Here is a 19,740-nt window from a genome sequence, read left to right on the forward strand (position 1 = left end):
CGTTTATATCTCTACTCTCTCAATATTTACCCCACGGGAAAACACACAATTTTCCATTCCTTTCATTGTGAAAGGAGCAAAAAGAGTAGACCTCCCTCCGTTCCTGTTTCATCCACCTTCAAAACAGGACGGGGTCAGAAAGGACAAGGCAAAATATTAAAATGAGCCACTTTTGTACAGCTATTTCTGCAGAATTTCATCACTAAATGATTGCCAGAGCTCCACACAGATGCTTAGAGTGAAGCTTTTTAAGCTGAATCTCCTCTCGGTGCAATTCATTGATATTCACACACACACGGCCTATTTCCAGCCGTGTTGAGGAGAGGCAAACAAAATGAGGATTAGTCTCTCTTACTGCGTGAGTCACTGCATTAGAAACTTAGTTTGTACAAGTGTGTGTGAATGTGTGTGCATCTGTGTTATATCTCTTTTATGATGGGGCACAATGGGGAACGGAAGGGCCCAGGAGCCAGTGAATTAACCCAAATTACAGCTAACAGTTGCCTGGGTAACTGGATAGGAATGAGGGGCAAATGGTGTGTAATTTCCTAATGAAGGGCAGGAGGGGGGTGAGTTCTTCTTTTTCACATTTAGAGACTTCCTCTGCCTGTTACCGTAACAACAGGAGGACTCTACTGTGTGGTTGTTTGCTTGCTGAGTCACCTAAAAGTTTAGGTTTTTTTGAATAGGCCTGAGATAGAAACTATTCGTCCTGTTCCCACATAAACACCTGCGATGGTCAAGTTAATTTAACAAGCAAATTACATCATTATATTTTTTTCATTACATTATTTAATGACTTACAGTATTGCAGGTGCCCTGAGGAGAACTGCAATGATCATATTTAAGTCTTCTTGTGCCTTAAAAGCCCAGAGAAGCTACACTCACAATCGGAGTGTTAGTCTGAATGATGGGATTCCTCATAAAATTAGATACATTTTTGTGATTTCATTAAATTTTTGCTTTGGTCGACTGTTTAAAATTGCACAGGGTTCAGTTAGAAAGGGCAATAGAACAAGACAAACATTAAAATAATGATTTGATGACAGTTTTGGGGGATTAAACCACGGTTTTTGAGTGTCAGACTCTTGAAAAGCATTAAAAGGCATACGTGATCCAGTTTCTGAGCAATGCAGAATATGCGTAGACTGCAGGAGGTACAGAAACAAAGGTGTAGCTCAGCAAAAACAACTGGATAAGAAACAGTAGGAAAACTATAGCCTTCACATACACCATCCTCACCTATGATGTAAAGTCAGGAAGCAGAGAACAAGGAGGAAATTAATTTGATCTAATCCTAAAGGATAAATTGCAGTGATTTACAGGGACTGTGCGATAAAAGAACACTCTAAAATGATTTTATATAGAACTCAAAAAAATAACCCTGAAGGAAATCATACCCAAAGATTTTTATTGTGTGTTTGTTTATTTAGCCACAGATATTGAATTAAATTACAGAGTAAAACCTATTCAACTGTCATGGGCTTTATTTAATGCAATTTGTGCAACAGTGAGTTACTAATCGGTGACAGTTTGCAGCTATTCCTAACACATACTGTAGAAGAGTGAATGTATGGAAACCTGAGCCAAAAATGGCTGGAGGCTCAGGTCAGCGCAGGTCAAAACTCATTCACAGCTTTTTACAAATCAAATCAAACTAGGTGTCGTAGTGTGACCTCTGAAAATAAACCTACAGGTCCACAGCCGCCTCTCTGCTGCTCTGTCTGACTGTTGAGCATACAATAGAACTCACAAACACCCAGGTAATAGCTACAGGAAAGATAAACACACTTCTCACCCTGCCCTTGACATAAGGAGACAAGAAACTAATGGGAGAAGTGGAAAAACACATCATCTCTTCAGTTGCATTTCTTGTAGTCTGCTTAGCATGTAAATAGATTAAAATGCAATCATCACGCTGACTTGAGACATTGTCATTTATCACCTCTGTACATCTCACTGCAGATGCTTGGTAGAATCCTATAGTAAGCATTTGGGATAAGAGGGCTTTGTTTGTCACTGGGCCATGTTAGCTGGCCTTCATTAGCCGCTAAACATTTCCAGTCAGTTGGTGAGCCTTTCAATTGTCAGTAAAACGCTAAGCCTCTCCGCTATCTCAACTGAACCAGACTATGACTGCAAAAAAAGACAGATAGGGATCTGCAAATCTCAGTCGTGGATGAAACAGACAGAGGAACGCAGAGAGGAAAGGGTTTCGGAGGAGAATGGGCTTTTTATTCTCCTGTCTATGACTTGAACAGGTGTGACAGATGTGTGGCCTCAGTATATATGCATCCACAAGCACAGTCATATTCTACCACCCAGAAGCGCACACACACACATTTGCCGACGTGCATGTTCTGTCAAGGCACACAGTTGTTTTCTTTCTCTTGTTTATCGATGGCTATCAGCACTTTCTCATTTTTGCTAAACACCACACAACACTTCCACAGAGCAGCTTTCTTCAGGCTTTCCATCTACTTCAGCGCAACAGCTGAAACAGGTCAAACACAGCTGTGGGTTTCGGCACTCTTGTGCACTCACAAGCACACAAAAAGGCCTTACTTGGTTTTCATATTTGTACAAAGCTGTGAATCTGAGCTGCAAGTGTTCTAAATTCTTTAAAATTGTGAAAATAACTATGGCTGGATAACAGAATTTGAGACAAACTACAAGTAATAATACGAGCGGATGGTGGTTGGATGAATATAATTGGACATGATTTCTCTCCCAGCTCCACGAAGTCTTCAACTGCTTATTGTTATTTCACTAATAGCACAGCAGCTTCCACTCTGAGCAGCCTTTGAGGCACAACTGAGCAGAGCCACAGGCTGCTCAGATTACAGCGCGGGGGAACCACACCATCGACACTACATGCACACTCTCTCAGGGAGTGGGAGGCGACGAGGGGGTGCAGAGTGACAGAGACATAACAGCCATTAAGGGGTTTTAAGTGATATCTCTGCAGGGCCACCAAGAGTTCTGGGGTGGCTGCCACGGTATTGAATAACGATAATGGCTAACGCCTACAGTGGATTGGCTTTCTCTGTTGAATCGCCCATTTAACGTCATAGTAAGTGTGGCAACAGCATTTAAACTGACCCTCTACTTCATATGCACATAAGAAGACCAAGCTAATTTGTAATATGAACATATGAACGGTGCCTGTGTGATGACAAATGACGGGGCTTCATCAGAGGTTGTGTGAGGGTGAAAAAATGAGTAAAAATTTCCATTAAACACGAATATTTAGTACATTTCCAGAGTGGTTAGCACCCTGTTTATTTAAGTAACAATCAACATTCTCATAGTAACTCACTTACTCAGTGTACATTAATAAAAAAAGACAGAAATGGAATTTTAAATAATCAAGTAAAATATGTTGAAAAAAATGGAAGTAGAAAAGCCTGAGCTAAATATTAAAAACAAATAAAAATCCTTTTGAACTCAAACAAACTAAAACAACTCTGGTCCAGTGTAATGTCTCTTCTGTATTATTTTTTCCACAGGAACCTCTCATTAGTTTTCCAGAGACTCTTGCTCTCCTTCTGCTTAAACCTACCGCTAGCAGCAAAGTTAGTGTTGACGCAAACTCTCTGTATTTCATCTGGGTCTGTTAATCTGTTGATACTCTCCTCATTGCCCTCATTCAGGATGTCCCAGAAGTCTTTGCGACCACCCTTTGATGCCTCCATTGGTGTACTGACCTGCTGTGCAGATTGTGTGTGTGAGTTTGAATCAGGAGGGTTTCTGGATAGTGAAGGTGTGGCAAAACTTGTATTTGCTGATGGCGACAATGTGGGGGGAGTTTTTGGGACGCTTCTGTGTTGCACACTTTTGGATTTGGGTTTTAGCAGGTCATCAAGGATTGAGGTATCTCCTATCAGATCTGTTAGGAAGGAGCGATCATTGGAGGTAGAAGGGGTCTGAGAATTTTCTTTCCGCCCTTGTAAAGTTTCAGTTATTCTTGAAGATAATGTCTCCCTTTCTGGTGCCGTGGGTTTGGACACCAGGGTGGACCTGCCATGGCTGAAGTCCGAAGAAGAAGGGGTATCTCTGTCTGTGTGGTTCAGGAAAGCAGCAGCCTCCCCAGACCCCAGACCACTGGTGCTGGCCAGATCCACGCCAAGACCACCACCAGCTCTGAAGGCTCCAGAACTAGAAACACTACCCTTCTTTGTCCTCTTGTGTCCTCTGGCACTGTAGACAGTCTCCTCCTGCTCCTCTGACTCAGGACTTGGAACATCGCTTAGAGGTTCTAGCACATTCTTCTGTGAGATCTTTTGCCTTTTGGGGGGTTCTCGAACATCCTCTTGTGGGATTCCAGACCTTTTCTGCAGCACAGAAACACTGGCTTGTGGCATGTCAGGTTTAGTACTGGGTCCAGGATTCTTCTGAGTGTATTTTTCATTTTTGGTGGCTTTTGGAACATCCTTTTTTGGGGTTCTGGTCCCTGTATGGCATTTTGTGGCATTTGAAACAGGTTGTGGGAAGTTGTTTGAGACTGTGCTAGCCAGGTCAGGCTGGTTTAGTGAAGTGTAATACTCTTGCAGCCAGGCCACTCTCTGGGTTGAGTCTCTGCTCAGAATCTCAACTGCAAACTGATGGACTGAGGGAAATTTGAATTTTTCGGCCATTTCCTCCAGCTGCAGCCTACAGAAAAAAGACATGAAGATGGAAAAGAGTGTGAAAAAAATTCAACCACATCCAATTAGAGTTTAACCTACATTCACACATGCACATTAAGTACGAAGCCAGAATTTGGCACTTGTGAGCGTACTGTAAGGTACTTTAAATCACACATAAAACAACGTCTTTAAAAAGCCACAAGGCCTATGCTAATAATCAGATATTCCGCGGGCCTGTCAGGCCAAACCTAAGATGAATAGTTCCCTACATATTCAGGCTCATATCCAGACAGCAAAGCAGTATGAGGTGTTTTTCCTGAGCTCCTAGGCAGTCATTAAAACGTTGGTCTAACCAGACGTGGGGACAGAAATACTTCAAAGTCACTGGTGGTACGGCTGCATTATGGTGGTGTTCTTACCATTTGTGGCTTTCACTGGAAAAACAATAAATAAAAGTGAGAGCCGTAAAACCTGACGCGCATGTGGATTTAAATCATTACATAGCAAGGTTAATTGAGGCGATATCAACATAACCAGTGTGTACTTTCACTCCCTGGTGAGCCTCTGGGCAGAGATACAGTCTTCCCCTTTGGGAGTGAGACTGGAGCCACAGAGGTGTCTGTGTGTTTGTGTACGAGTGTTTGGAAGGAAGGTAGGGGGTGGAGGGGATGCAGCAGGACAGAGTTGTGTATTTGAGTATTATGGGTCTGTATGTGAATGTAAATGCTTGCTAGGATGTGTGTGTATCCGTGTGGCTTTGGAAGTCCTAAGGCGATCATTTTTGGTTCGTCCCGGGAGAGCTGCGGTTGTTCAGGGGAAAACTCCTGCACTGTGGGGCTCGATCATAACTGGGTAATCTTTGGCACGATGATGGGAAATCGGTGGAAGGGAAAGCTCAGAGGTGGTCTCTCACTAAATGTGCACACGCACAAACACAATTACTGCAACCCAGGTGGGGGCGCTCAACGCCGTATCCGTGGTGGATTTTGGCCTACTTCCCTATACTGCCAGGAATTCCTCTCCTCTTTCCTTCCATCCCCATTACTACACTTTTTGACACTAATTCATTCTTTCATCCACTTTTGAGCTCTTATCCCAACCAAACATCTTTCGCAGGTTCTCTTATCTAGAATTTGCTATGTCTACCATCATATTTATCGTACTCTCCTTTACTCTCTTTTTCTTCTCATGGTAAATCTGGTCATGCCATCTTCTTTCACATACTACTACCTTATTTGTTCCCCTTTGCTTGTTTTTTTTCAGCATAATTACAGTAGCTGTCCTCTCCCTGTTACCTCACCTCCGCAACGTTTCACTACCTGCGTATGGCTTTGGGAGTCTCTCCGATGATGAATGTGGTGTTTCCAGTATGGTGCACACTCTTTGTGGTAAAGGTGACTGGATGATCCACATGGGGCTTCTGCTGCCTGACAGTGGCAGGGCAGGGCTGACTGTCTGGTACACTCTCCGATAGACTCTGGTAGAATCAAACAAGAGTGAAGTGTGACAGAAGCAGAGACCAACTTATCTGCAAGCTGAATTATCTTCGCCTCAGGCACAAAGACTGATTATTGCAATGAAGCTAGCTTTGAACAAGCAATAGCTGCTGTATATTGTGAAAACAACTACTTGTTAATAGCCACTGAGCTACAGTGAGGCAGCAAACATCCATTTTAATTTTGTAGTGAGCATGTGCATCTTATACCGTATTGGCAAGCTCAATTCCGCATTCAAACATGCTTTAGCAGAAAGTTAAGTTTATAAATGTAATTTCTTTTATTTAATCAAATTTGGAATGGCAAAGAGTCCAATTAATCCCCAAACTTTAAGAAATCAACGAAACTAAAACTATTCAACAACATTCCAAGTGACAGGAATTTATTTGTTTAAAATTTTGCATTAATTGATTCTTCACCTAGTCATCATCACAGGGGTAAAGTGCTGGAATGGGACCGTGGCAATAAAATATCAATATTCTACTCTACCGTTCAAAAGTTTGGGGTCACCTGAGAAATTCAATGTTTTCATGAAAACTCACATTTTTATTCATGTGCTAACATAATTGCATAAGGGTTTTCTAATCACCCAGTAGCCTTTCAACACGATTAGCTAACACAATGTAGCATTAGAACGCAGGAGTGATGGTTGATGCAAAAGGGCCTCTGTACTCCTATGTAGATATTCCAATAAAAAACAGCCGTTTCCAGCTAGAATAGTCATTTACCACGTTAACAATGTCTAGACTGTATTTCTGATTAATTTAAAGTTATCTTCATTAAAAAAATGTTTTGTTTTTTTTTCAAAAATAAGGACTTTTCCAAGTGACTCCTAACTGTTGAACGTTAGTGGAAGTCTGAAGAATAACTGGGTACCTCCTGGGTGCCTAGAAGCTCGTTGGCTGGAAGCTGCGAGTACATTTTGCGTTCAAATACGTCTCGTACAGCAGCTCTACTGATCAGCTCTTCTGCTTTGCTCCCACCTACAACACGCTGGTTAGAGTGGGTGTACGCCACCTCCTGTACGCCGCCTTTAAACGAAAATGCACATTATTATTGTTGAAATAAAGTTCATTTAAAAACTCCACAGCATTATAAAATAAACATCAGATCTCACCGAGCACGCTGTCAATGGTTACATGCTTGTCTTTGGTTACTGGAGATTGGTGACTTTTCAGGTTTGTAAATGAAACAGTTTTTCCTTCTCGACTCTCTGTTGCAGCTCTTTGTCCGTGTTTTCGCAGTTCAGCTCTGGATTTTTCTTTCTGTGGAGTTGTATTTTCATCCTCTGAAGATGTGAATGTTTCTATGTTGTCTGAGTATTTCAGTCTTGCCTTGTCCCTTACACTTGCACTTTGTTTCTTTTTGCTGCGGTCCAGCTTTCCTCTCTGCTTTTCTCTTTCTCTGTCATGTGAATTTGAAGCATCTTTCTTGGAGCACATCTTTGCCTCCAAGTCCAAATCTTCAGATTCATCTGAGTAACCTTCAAAGCAGTGTGTTTTTGGAATAGTCGTTTTGACGTTATTAGCTTTCTTTTTGTCTGGTGAAGAGTTTTCATCGCTCTCTTCATCAATTGAATTTTTTTCATTTATCCACCGGTTCAGGCCCTGTTTCATTCTCACAGCAGAATCGCCCTCTTTCAACGGTTTTCTGTCTGAACCGCTGGATGTGTCAAAGGTTGTTGCTCCTGGTTTAGGAAGACTGACAGGACCATCTCCTGTATTGGAGCCCTTGCAGATGCCATTGGAGGTATCCTCCCTCTTCTGATCCTCAGCATTTTCTTCAAGAGAGCTCCCTTCAGCACCTGAACTGCTGTCCCCATCTGCTAACTCTGGCTTTTGTTTGACCCTTTCAAGGAGTCTTGAAAAGCCATGCTGGAGGAGACTCATTCGACCAGGGCCATCGGAAGCATTCTCACTCCTGTTGCCATCTTCTGCACTTGTCTTTGAGGCCTTTTTCTTAAGCCCTTCCATGTCCTCATCCTCTTCAGTCCCACTGCTAAAGTCCAGTACCCCTGTGGGAACTACCAATGCACTTCCGTTCTCCTTGGTTGGTTCATCATTTATTAAAGGGCAAATTGTAGTTGAAGAACCTCCAGGTTCCTTAAGTAAAAGAGTAGAAACAAACAGCACAAGAAAATTACAGGTAGACTAGCAAACAATGTGGCACAAATGGTGCAGGTAGTACAAGAACAAAACAGACATGACAACTGTAAATGAAGAAGCTTAGCAACAAAGGCTACAAATTCTTCATTCCCTTGTTGATACCATCTTCAGTGGACCAGCCCATGTGAGATTTCATTGTGTAATACGTAACAGATGTTTCCTAACAATAAATCATGAAAAACATCAGTGTGACATATGCCCTCCATCATGATGTAATATGAACATAACAACTAGGCCATAACATTTCCCAGAGTATGTGAATGGGGCTTGAATTGGCCACCAACAATGACTGTAATTTCCTAAAATTTGTGAACTTGATGACTTTTCCCAGCTTTTGTGGAGCTTGTGTGCATGTGTGCTTATAACCCTCGAGTCTCTTTCAGCATGTGTTAAAGCACCCCAGTGTATTCTATATTTTTTTAAGAATCTGAATGGTCTCGGTGGAGCAGCAGTGCTGTAAAAAGGACAGTGTGCTGTGTCGTGCAGGCCTGGCTGGGAAAAGGATGATAAGGCGTATCATTGTGTAAATAAATAGCTGAAAAGTAGAAGGCAGATTTCAGTGTGGTCTGCTCCTTCCATTAGGACAAGAGAGTAATTATATCCAGCTGTTTCAAACAGCATCAGCAAGAAAGTGAGACAAAGAGAACCTCATCCTTCAGTGTCAGTATATTACAAAGGATTGAGTGTAAAATATGTTCTGTGAGCCAAGGTCTATAAGTGGTACTTCACTCAGAATCTACTATACTTAACGCTTTTAAGAAGTACTAAATAGTTTCTACCTGGACGCTTAGAAGTTTGCTGTACAAAGTTTCTAATTTTCACCCTGTCAGGACACTAGCTGCAGTCTGCTTAAACGAGACCGCGTGGGCTGGTTGACTGACAGATAGGTTGGTATACCCTCTTTCACATGGGAATGAAGGATGAGGGGGCCGCTTGGGGAAGGAGATGGCGTGAGGGATGGGAAAGATGAGTGCCCTATGTTCTGGGTCTCTGAGAACGGCAGAGCTACTCACGCCAACTCCCTTCGTCTCCTCCTCCTTCTCTTTGCCTCTGTCTGTGCTTGTTGTCATTACACCGGCCTCTACTTGTCCTTCTCGCTGACAGGAAGAGACACACATTCATCACAACACAAACATTTCATCTGACAACGTCAACTCAGTGTTATTCTGATTATCAACAAAGGACTTTGCGATCTTTCAAATTTTCATTTTACTAAGTGTAACGCTGAGTGTGTCCGTACAGACATGAGTATCTGCCTTATGGATGCATGTAAACAGCACAGCTTCATTTCAGGAACTTGTATGATCTTCTGAATATGAAAGGTTGAGCACGGTTGTATATATATCATAGGTGGATTTCTCTAAATGCTCACAACTATCTAGGCATTTGTACCGTCAGCCAATTGACGAAACAAAAACATCATTATTTTAGGGGTAATAAACAACACAATTTTGTCTTTTAGTGATGAAAAGTTAAATAGGATTGACATGTTAACTAATTCAAGTTCATAATATAAAAATTACAGGATATCTGTTTCCAGCAAATATAGTGGAGAAAGTTAGGTTAACAATCACACAAATTTCTGATTAATTATGTCAAATTGCTAGTTTGTAGTTCATCACAAGTGTTTTTTAAATATCATATGTGTATCGGTAACCAGGACAACTGTATTTATCACGTATATTAGAAAATCAAATAAAAAAGCAGACGTGCTCCATGAAAGCACAATGTCCGAAATATTATTACATTTGGAAAACCGTCATAATAAGTATCCTCCTGTCTATGTAAACACAACACTTTATTAGAAGAGAAGCTAAAGTCATGAAATTCAATGGAAACAACGGCGCTACAAGCCTTATATGTGGTATATGACACCAAAAATACTCAAAGTTAAGTGATAACAATTTTCTTATGGCCGTATAGTCTGATGAGGGTAAAATCCAAAGACTACAAAAAACATTCAAATTTTACGTTTTATGAGACCCTGTTTTGTGACTGTGGACATGAGTCAGTGGGACACGGTGAGTCCAAGCAGTACAACACATCATCAATCAAACTGTAAAAGACGTGTTGGCTATCTAACCTCTAGAATCTGGCGGGTGAGGCATGTCCCTTGGGTCTGCAGCCTGAAGAGGTTTTTGAGCCCAAACAGTTCCCCCTTATGGACGTCATGCCCCTGCACTGCCTCAAAATACCGCCGGGCACTCTCTTTGCCAACAACTGAGGACTGCAATTGCTGGAACATAGGAGGGAATGTGTGGAAATACAGTTATAAAAAAAAAATCTTTATAGGGCATTGAAATTAATTTTTTCGTTTAAAATAAAAATCCTCGTCTCATACATCTGAGAAATGCTAGCATGTAAAATTTGACAGTAAGGGCAGGTTTTTTGTTTTTGTTTTTAAACAAAAAACCTGGACTGTCCTTTAATAAAGGACTGTCCAACATTTAGTATTATACGGTGCTGCAGGAAGTGGCCTGGAAAACCAACATTGAATATTTTTGTCTTTCATTAATACCATTATTAAATTAAATACTTTGTATATCCTAGTATACGCATATGTAACATTTTATAAAAGTATACATATAAAAATTAAGATACGCAGGCAAGCATCGTGCTGAGGTCACAGTGAGTCTTCGGTCATTTTGTGAGGTACCTGTTTGTAAATTTGTCGCAGGTAGATAACCTCTTCTACAGTCCCCAAAGAGATCAGCCGAAGAACAGTCACATCTCTGCACTGACCAATACGATACGCCCTGGTGAGACACAGCAACAGTCATACAGGCTTCATGCATGTCATTGGCACAATAACACAAATTATTTACATCTTGATTTTGGGTACTGCATGCAACAATTAGCCAGAACATCTGCAATTTGGCTAAGAAAGATACAACAAAATGCAGTTACAAAGCATGATGTCTACTGGTGAAAAATGGCAAAAAGCTGTAAGGTGGCACTCAACCTACCTGTCAATAGCCTGTAGGTCATTGGCTGGGTTCCAGGTGGGGTCAAACAGCACCACTACATTGGCACCTACAAAATTAAGACCAAGACCGCCTGCCCTAAAAGAAGATACACTTATGTTACTACTCACTTATTTACTTACTAAAAAAAAACACCCATTTCCATGCAGCCCATATTGCTGAATCCTATTTTCATTCCAAAATACAACTTATGACCTAAACAAAAAGAAAGCACTACTAATTGTTGGTATATTCCATCTCACATCATTAGGGGCCTTTTGCTCAACCATCTGTCATTTGCTTGACTTTTTTTATTAGTATAAATGACAGAAAATCAAAACAGTATCTGTGAAATTTTAGCTTGAAATATGAAATACTTTCCAGGGAGCTCTTGCATGTGTTTTCATCCCTCCAAATTTAAAGCTATTTTTGAATGACAACATCTCATTACCTATTCAAGATAAAAGCCTGAAATTTTTAGGTATTTTTTTCCTTGCAAGTCAAATAGTCTCTTATTAGGGGTGAGTTGAAATGTGGGAAAAAAAAGTGAAGCAGTCACAAAAAGCCCCATCTTCGAGCACAATCAAGTAGCCTCATGTCACATTATTATAAAACAAAACATACAGTACACATAATATGAAATACTTGGTCAAGCAAAAAGTGTTGTAAAAATTTGATGATCTGAAATGGAATGACCCTGTTATTACTTTTACTATTTTCAACTAACATGGTGGAAACCAGGCAGAGGTTGATGTGAGTGGAGCTGTTGAAGTCTTTGACAATCTGGACTCTCTGTTTGGATTTGGTGGATCCGTCCAGCCTGCTGAAGTCCAGCCCCTCTGCCATGCAGTAGCTCTCCAGCACATCCAGCAGCTGACAGGTTCAATACAGATTAAACATTTAAATAAGATTAAAAGAACATTAATTGATTGTGTGAAATCTAACATTGCTGATATCTAAACCAATTATGTGAAAGCACCAACTGCCAAGGCACGAGAGATAAAACGTAGAGGCTGCACAAACAAAGCCACACAGAAGAATCTCCACTGGATCATACTGGGAATGTGTATTTATAGATATACTATACGGGTAACGCTGAGGCTTGCCATGTATGAACTCTATCATTGAGAAAAAAGAAAAGCATAGGTCATGAAAATATGACCTCATAGTGGCCACAAATATTATCCTACTGCATCATATGACAGTAACCCTCACACTCTGCCGATTCTAATTATCTTTAATTGCTCTCACTTCTTTGAAATCCCAAGGCATACCTATTAATCTGACAAAACATCACGAGAAAGCCATCTCAATTACTATTTTTTCTGTAAACAAGTCATCTCCTCTCCCAGCAGGGGCAATTAATAAGGTGCACTCAGACCCTCTGCTGTGTTCAAGGACAGAATTGATGTGAGTATAAAACTCTACAACCAAGCAACAAACAAATTCTGACACCATCTAAAATCCCTTTATTACCTGCTGTTCATCCAGTTCTGGCAACAACATATAAATCTGAACTCACACATGCAAAGTCACTGATACACAAAGAACAGAACAATAACACACAAGATACACACACAAACACAGCTCTCACCTTGGTCGAGAGAGAAAAAATGAGGACTTTATCTCTCTTTTTTAGATAATGTCTGAGCAGCTTTTGCAAAACCTAAAAGAAAAGATAAACATGTTGACATCAAATCAAACAGCCTGTAACGAGCAAATGACAGAGCCATTGCGTCTGTGCTGTACCTTCATTTTTCCACTGTACATTGGGTCTGACAGGGCTTCAAATGCTTCATTTCTGCATCTCTGAACAAAGTCTGGAAACTTCTGGAACACCTTTGCACAAACGGCACTCACATACTTCTCCTACAAGAAACAAAGAAGTCATTTTGATGAACCAAATCCGGGGAGCATGATGTGAATTTAGAATCTACATGATTCTACCTGTTTCTTGCTTGTGCCTGCAGTAGACTGAAGCAGAGCTGTGTGGTTGGCGACCTTCCTTAATATGGCGAGGTAACTAAAGTACAGCTGCTTCATTTGAACACCTGCAGAATTTGCCTGCAGGAGAAGAAATTTGTATTACCTACTAGATCAATCCTGTTGTTTGCAACCACACACGTGACCTTCATGCAAAAGCAAAATTTATAAATTCCTCTCTGCATTTAAGAGATCAATCACCTTTTAAGTGCAGCACATTCTAATGCTGTGTTTTGAATGTGTTTGTGTTACGCATTCTTCATAAAAACTGAAATACAGAAATCCAGACCATAAAATATAAAGTATCTCTGCAAAGACTACAGCTAAGAATTTAATATATTTCGTTTGACATTGATTTGACACATAGAAGTCATTTTAAAAAAAATGTGCAAAATGAAAAACTACATCACAGAGATTTCCTGAAATTTCAGAGTGGATCTGTAGAAAGTACCTCAACCTGTACAGTTAAAGCTGCTGTCCGGAGTTTCCGTTTGTTGTCAATTCATGTATCATTTTTTAACAAAGCTTAAATGTGTTAGTCTAGTTTGATACTATAATATAAAGTTAGTATAACGCGATATGAAAATTTATTCCTGAGCTCCGCCTTCCTCTCATAGACCCCCATGTTATTCCAAAAAGCGCCGGTCGCTGCCGACCAATCAAGTTCGAGCTTCAGCTTTGTCATGCTGTCAATCAACGGTTACGCGCACAGCAAGCAAGAGGTGGGCGAGCTACGCACTACGCAACCGTGCGCACATTTGTTTTGCTTGTGGAGGAGAGAGTATCAGGGATCAGCAACTTCCAGAAAAGTTACCAATCCCACGGCTTGTCAGGCCAAGAGACTGCAGGACGTTTTTTGGCTCGGGGTGCTCACGTCGCTCCCCGACCACGGCCTCCATAGCCCGCCTGACGGCTTCGTTTAGATGCCCGACCTCTGGAGGAAGATGTTGGGGCGTCTGGGACATACTCTTCATCAGAGGAGTCATGCAATTCTGAACTCTAGATAGAAATAAATAAACAATGTAACACATATACACGCGTAAATGCACTAAGTTTGATAAACAACGTCATCGAGAGGGATACACGAGTGTAATCACATATTGAAACTTTACTCGTTAGTCCTAGCAGATTCATGTTATTTTGGTATTAGGACAAGTTAGACTCAATACAGCATTCTAACGTAATTCCTTTATTATTTACTAAATGTAGAAGAGGGGAAAACAGCAAAACAGGCAAGATGCTGCAGCACTCCGGGCACTCCTGTCAGGTAGTGCGCGCGTGCACAAATAAAGGGGCGAAATCAGAGGGAGGGTGGGACCAACAGTGTTTTGGGAGATGCTGCGATTCAAACTCCGGACAGCAGCTTTAAGTTTTTATCAAAAGGTTACAAGGCATACGTCGGCACAGATGGGTAAAAGGGATGAACAAACCTTATAGCAGCAGCCCCTGCGAGTGCGTCCACTTTGACAATGGCATTTCTCTGAGGACCTCAGCAGTAACTTCACATCTTCGGTGTCCAGCACTGCCTGATACACAGTCTGCTGAAAGTCTGTCAGAGAGCAATACACCACCTAGGACAAAATAAAACAGCATAAACTTTTGTCTCAGTTTCATTATCATGGCACATGTCGATGGTGAATTGTGAGCTTCCAGAAAGAAAATCTGACTTAGTTTGATTTATCCCATCTTACCCGGTCATCCTTCTTGGGCAGTTGTTCTTTGATGAGAGCTTTAGTCCTTCTGAAGAACAAATGAGAAATCTTCCTCACCAGGGCTTTGACAGTTTTCCTTCCTGTAGCTAAGGCACGTTTGGTTGCACTATGCTTCTGCCCTTGCTCAATGGGATCTGAAAACTTGTTCTTGAAATGCCCCAAGTTTCCAAGACAACCTGGTGCAGCCCTAAAGAAAATCAACAATATATAGAAACAAGCAATAACTATTTTCTGAAAAAAAACAACTGAAAATCCAAATTGTGTTTGCAAACATGCAAATGTCTTCTGATATCAAAGTGTCTTAACTTACCAATCCATAACACACCACAACTCCTCAAGGTTGTTCTGTAAGATGGTTCCAGTCAGACCAATTCTGATCTGATGGAAATGTAAGTGCAAAACTAGCATCAAAAATATGGCCCCAGTGCAAACATAAGCTTACCATTATTAAAGCTGCTCATTATGATGGTGATATCTCAGACTCACCAGCGTGAAGACAAACAGTATCAGCACTCTCTCTCTCATAGACTCATTATTAGTTATACAATAGCAATAGCCTTCTGAAATAACGCAACAAGCAAAACAAAACCTCTGACCTTACATCTCAGCTCCTTCATGGCTTGAGTGATCTGTGAGTTTGGATTTTTTATCTTGTGGGCCTCATCCACAACCACAGCAGACCAGTCTATTCTGTAGGAAGAGCACGAGTATATTTTAATGCTAGAGTACCAAAAAAAAAACAAGTTAGGCATGCAATTCATGACTTATTTAAGAAATACATAAATGTATCAAGAAAAAATATTTATTTTTGCTTCATTCTGAGTGTTACAAGCATGTTTCTTACTTATTAAACTGATCCAGACAGAGGCGAAGAGTCTCGTAGGTGGTGAGAGCAATCTCTACTCGTCCTTTCCTGATCCGAGTCAGCTCCTCCTCTTTCCTCAGCCCGTGGACCACCACACATAGAAAGTGACCCCATGTGTCCAGTTCATCTTTCCAGTTATAAAGCACTGACAGTGGGGCCACAATGAGAAACATCTGGATCATATGACACAAACACCAAAATCATGCTGATGACCTCAACACTATTTGCTGCACTTAATCGAATACAACTAGTATTTGGGAAAATGCCTTCTTTCTCTTGACAAAGTATTTCATGATACAGATGTCAGTTTCATATTTTAATACCCACTTTGCGAGGATTATTTTGCTTGGAGGGCATCTGACTCAGCAGAAACTGGGGCCTGTTGTTCTTGACGTCCTCCCATGTGCCTGTTTTGTGCAACACGGCAGCAAGAAAACCAATGACCTATGAGGCAGAGAGAACAAACACAAGTGAGTCTTGAGAAACCATGTGAAGAACAAATGCTGGCATTTCAACAATTCTGAAGACTATTTTGCAGTTGGTAATCAAACTTTGTACCTGCACAGTTTTACCCAGTCCCATGTCATCGCCTAGTATACAGCCTCTGGAACGAGCGTAGTTGTTGTAAATGAACCTGATACCTTCCCTCTGGTAATCCCTCAAGTATCTGTTGATAGTGTAGGGAACTCGATCCTCATCAGCATCACTCAGCTGTAGCGGGACGCACAGCCTGGGGTCTGTGACAGTGCTAGGAAACACAGGTTTCTCCTGGGTGAAATCATTCAAAGCTGGTCTCCTAAGTTTTAAAACAGGTATGGTTTCTTCGTCTTTTTCTTCCTCATCTTTATTATGATCAGTGAATATCACCCGGGCTGTATCATTATGTTGACAGGTGGAGGTCAGTCTCTGGATAGTGGCTTCTCTCAGGGTGCCATCTCTTGGGTTTGGAGCCAGACATCTATCACCTTCACGCCATGTTGCTGTGAAATGAAGTTGATGCTGTATTAATCCATTGTGATTTGCAATATACAGTTTCTTTCTTATCCACAGGCAGATGGACAGCTTAATTGTGTCAAGGAGTTTAACAGCCCCTACCTCAGTCAGAGCGAAAATTTGACATTGGGAAGCAATAATCTCCATAAATCCTTACAGAAAATATTAAAAGGGATTAAATACTTTTATTCTACACACCATTATACTTTAAATGTTCCCACTGATTAGATAATCCAATCATAGCTTTTCTTACTAAAAGAAAGGTAATTGACATAATGCCAAGGAGAAACAAAACATTAGCGAGCTGCTTTACATAGCGTGACTGTTTTAAAAGAAAACTGTGAAAGAGTGGAACAGTGAGTAAAAACATGCTTTACAAACCTTTTTCAGCTGTAGAGGTTGAAGCCATCGGGATACTTTCAATATCTTCACTGGTCTTCAACCTGTAGAGGAAAAGTCACTGCAGCTTGTTAGCTAGCTTGATTAGCTTAGCTAACACGGGAAAGGAAAACGCTGCAGTGGACGGGAACAGAAAGCGTATTTATGTAAATTCATATCGTCCTGAATAAGTTGCTCCTAATTTTTCCTCCGTTTAAGTCCATTTCTGTGTCGAAAAGACAGAGAGAGACACAGCAGGACCAGCAGCAGCTCTCTGCAGCTCCCTCATTGTTTATCTATTTTCAGCACCAACTCCGCACTTTCGACACATTTCATTACTTTTGAATATTTTTTACAAAAAAATTCTTCTGCATGAATTAAAATTCATTTGAAGATATTATTTTAAACAATGGATGATTTTGTGACTTAAGTGTTTTTTTCTCTTTCTCACATCTGTGTTTGACATTGTGTTGAAAGTGCTCCACATAATCTAAACTGTACTTTCCATTAAACTAAATACAGTACAATTACAGTAATTTTGGTCGAATCCAAAAAAATGTTTGAATAAAATTTGATTAGCACTCAGTGTGAAATACTGACACCTAATCAGGCTTGTTTTATTCTGTTCCCTTGACATACAATTTGCAAAAAAATGAAAAAACTAAATTCTCCTTGGTTTGCTCTTCTAGATACACAGCTTTTAAGGTACAATATGCAGGTTGTTTCAAGCATCTTGGATAATTGCACAGTTCTTCAGTTTTTATCCTGTCCTTTTTCTTCTTGCTGCTGAAGACAATGCATTTAAGGTCTTTGTCTCTTCCTACAGAATGTGCTGATCAGATGCCTTTTTGCCTGCTGGACAAGAATCTAAACACATGAAGTATCTTAATGTATATGCTATTTTAAGCCTATCTTTTACACTTTAATTTTTTGCTCATTTTAAACCTGGTGTTTCACTTATCTAGTCATATTATACAATGCTTTACTGCTGTGTTTATTGGCGAGTTATCTTTGCTCAATAAATTCAACAATTGCCCGGGTTGCTCTGCACAGCATAACATTTGAACTCTGAGTCTTTGTATTTTGTGTCACTGAGTGTATGCATTACTTCCTTGTAAGGACATAATTTGGCATTTGTGCCGAAAGCAATAAAATGTATGGAAGATAAATTTGTCATTATACGGACAACCTAAAAACAGACACTTTTAAATAGAATAGAGCGCGGATGCTGCCAGAGGACTGAGACTGAAGAGATTTTCATATAAAAGCAACAAAAACACCATCATATCAGCCTAGACTGCTCACCAGCTACAAGAATACCACACACATCTGACCTACACCTGATCTTAAAAAATACAGTAAAACAAAAATAAGCATGTTTGTTTGATAGTAATCGATAACGTCGGTTTATGATTGTCTGCTGCTATGCAGAACAGGCTTGTAAACACACAGCAACACGGTTTCAGTTCTCCATCCCTGATTTGACTTTCCCTAAACGCTGGCCTTGGTGCTCCAGATGAGGCACGACTAGCTCTGCTCCTCGCCATGGTACACTGCCATACAAAAATGGAACTTTTTGTTCCCGCTTTCTCAACACTGGGAATTTATAGGGCAGCTGCCGCAGATGTTCTCATAAAGAAAGCCCAAACACTGATGTCAAACGGTTTACATACTGCGCTAGATCTCACACACACTTGTTCTCTCACTGAAGCACAGGGGCCTTCGCTGGCCTCATTTACAATAATACATTACCGCTCAAGCAGATAGAGGTGGGATAAATAGATCATTGGCTGTAGATAAGAAGTTCTCATCAACAGTCATTTTCACAGATGACTAGCTGACTTTGTTGAGTGACTGTGTCAAGTGGGCCGTGATGGGTTTTGGTTTAAATTCCTGAAATCAAGTGTCGGTTTTCAAAAGCAAGTATAGCGTTGCTCCTTTGTGAAATTAGAGAATATGTCCCATGCTGGGAAAACTTTTAATTTATGATGTTGGAAAACATGCCACAGAGCAAGAACTGAACCAAAACTCTTTGTATTTGTTGCTGCCAAAATGCGTTCAGTCTTAAATCTGTCCTTCACTGAAAAAGCAACTTTCCATGCAGAAAAATGCAAAATTTCCCATTATCTCAAAGTATAGCAAAATGAGCATTCATGTAGTTGTTCTGGAAAGAATGCAAAGATCCTTTGCACAAGTAAAAGTTGTGAGTCTGCAGTGGCATGTTTGGAATAATACTGATGCAGAAATATCAAAGTAGAATTTCAGTTCTCATTCATCAATTTGTGTTTGTAGCTTTGCATTTAAGTGACTATGGCAGAGTAAATAATGCAGTGTTTTATTCTGACATGTGCATGATTTATAAGAATTCTTATATTACACTAAAATAAAAGAAAACAAAAAAACAAACTCAAATACCCAGAAATTTTGAAATCTCTACTTGCGTAAATGCATGTAGCTTTGTTACTCTGCTGTTTACTACCAGTTGTGTGCATAGTATAGCATTATCTTTGGGGCTTTTTTCCAGATGCCTCTTTAAGTGATGTCATTTTTTATCACA

At 40.5% G+C, this 19,740-nt stretch overlaps 1 protein-coding gene across 3 annotated transcripts; it reads right to left on the reverse strand.

The window, feature by feature from the left end:
- Positions 1-1,390: 1,390 nt before the first annotated feature.
- On the reverse strand, positions 1,391-17,494 carry ercc6l2 (excision repair cross-complementation group 6-like 2). 3 transcript variants are annotated; one of them, XM_022199972.2, is made up of 20 exons: positions 17,187-17,494; positions 16,371-16,792; positions 16,140-16,256; positions 15,792-15,985; positions 15,544-15,637; positions 15,258-15,325; positions 14,927-15,134; positions 14,666-14,806; positions 13,200-13,316; positions 13,002-13,121; positions 12,847-12,918; positions 11,980-12,125; positions 11,256-11,351; positions 10,946-11,045; positions 10,373-10,525; positions 9,303-9,386; positions 7,242-8,226; positions 7,001-7,155; positions 5,948-6,105; positions 1,391-4,653 (listed from the first exon to the last, which is right to left on the reverse strand). In XM_022199972.2, exons 1-20 carry the CDS (start codon positions 17,212-17,214, stop codon positions 3,495-3,497), a joined length of 4,617 nt encoding a protein of 1,538 aa, XP_022055664.2. In that variant the 5' UTR covers positions 17,215-17,494; the 3' UTR covers positions 1,391-3,494. The 3 variants fall into 3 exon arrangements, with proteins under 3 accessions (XP_022055664.2, XP_022055665.2, XP_051806821.1); XM_051950861.1 differs by lacking the exon at positions 1,391-4,653 and having other exon boundaries at positions 5,944-6,105; XM_022199973.2 differs by lacking the exons at positions 16,371-16,792; positions 17,187-17,494 and having other exon boundaries at positions 15,792-15,957.
- Between the last annotated feature and the right edge of the window lie 2,246 nt (positions 17,495-19,740).

The sequence above is a fragment of the Acanthochromis polyacanthus genome, chromosome 7 (assembly GCF_021347895.1).
Source record: "Acanthochromis polyacanthus isolate Apoly-LR-REF ecotype Palm Island chromosome 7, KAUST_Apoly_ChrSc, whole genome shotgun sequence".
Lineage (NCBI taxonomy): Eukaryota > Metazoa > Chordata > Actinopteri > Pomacentridae > Acanthochromis > Acanthochromis polyacanthus.

Bases quoted from the DNA above. Each gene is read 5' to 3' on its own strand.
- ercc6l2 (XM_022199972.2), bottom strand. From the start codon at position 17,214: ATGGCTTCAACCTCTACAGCTGAAAAAG. The intron at 16,257-16,370 runs GTACAAAGTTTG...TCTGCCTCATAG, and splicing joins GACTGGGTAAAACTGTGCAG to GTCATTGGTTTTCTTGCTGC. The intron at 13,317-14,665 runs GTTTGTTCATCC...CTTCTCCTGCAG, and splicing joins GCAGGGGCTGCTGCTATAAG to GCAAATTCTGCAGGTGTTCA.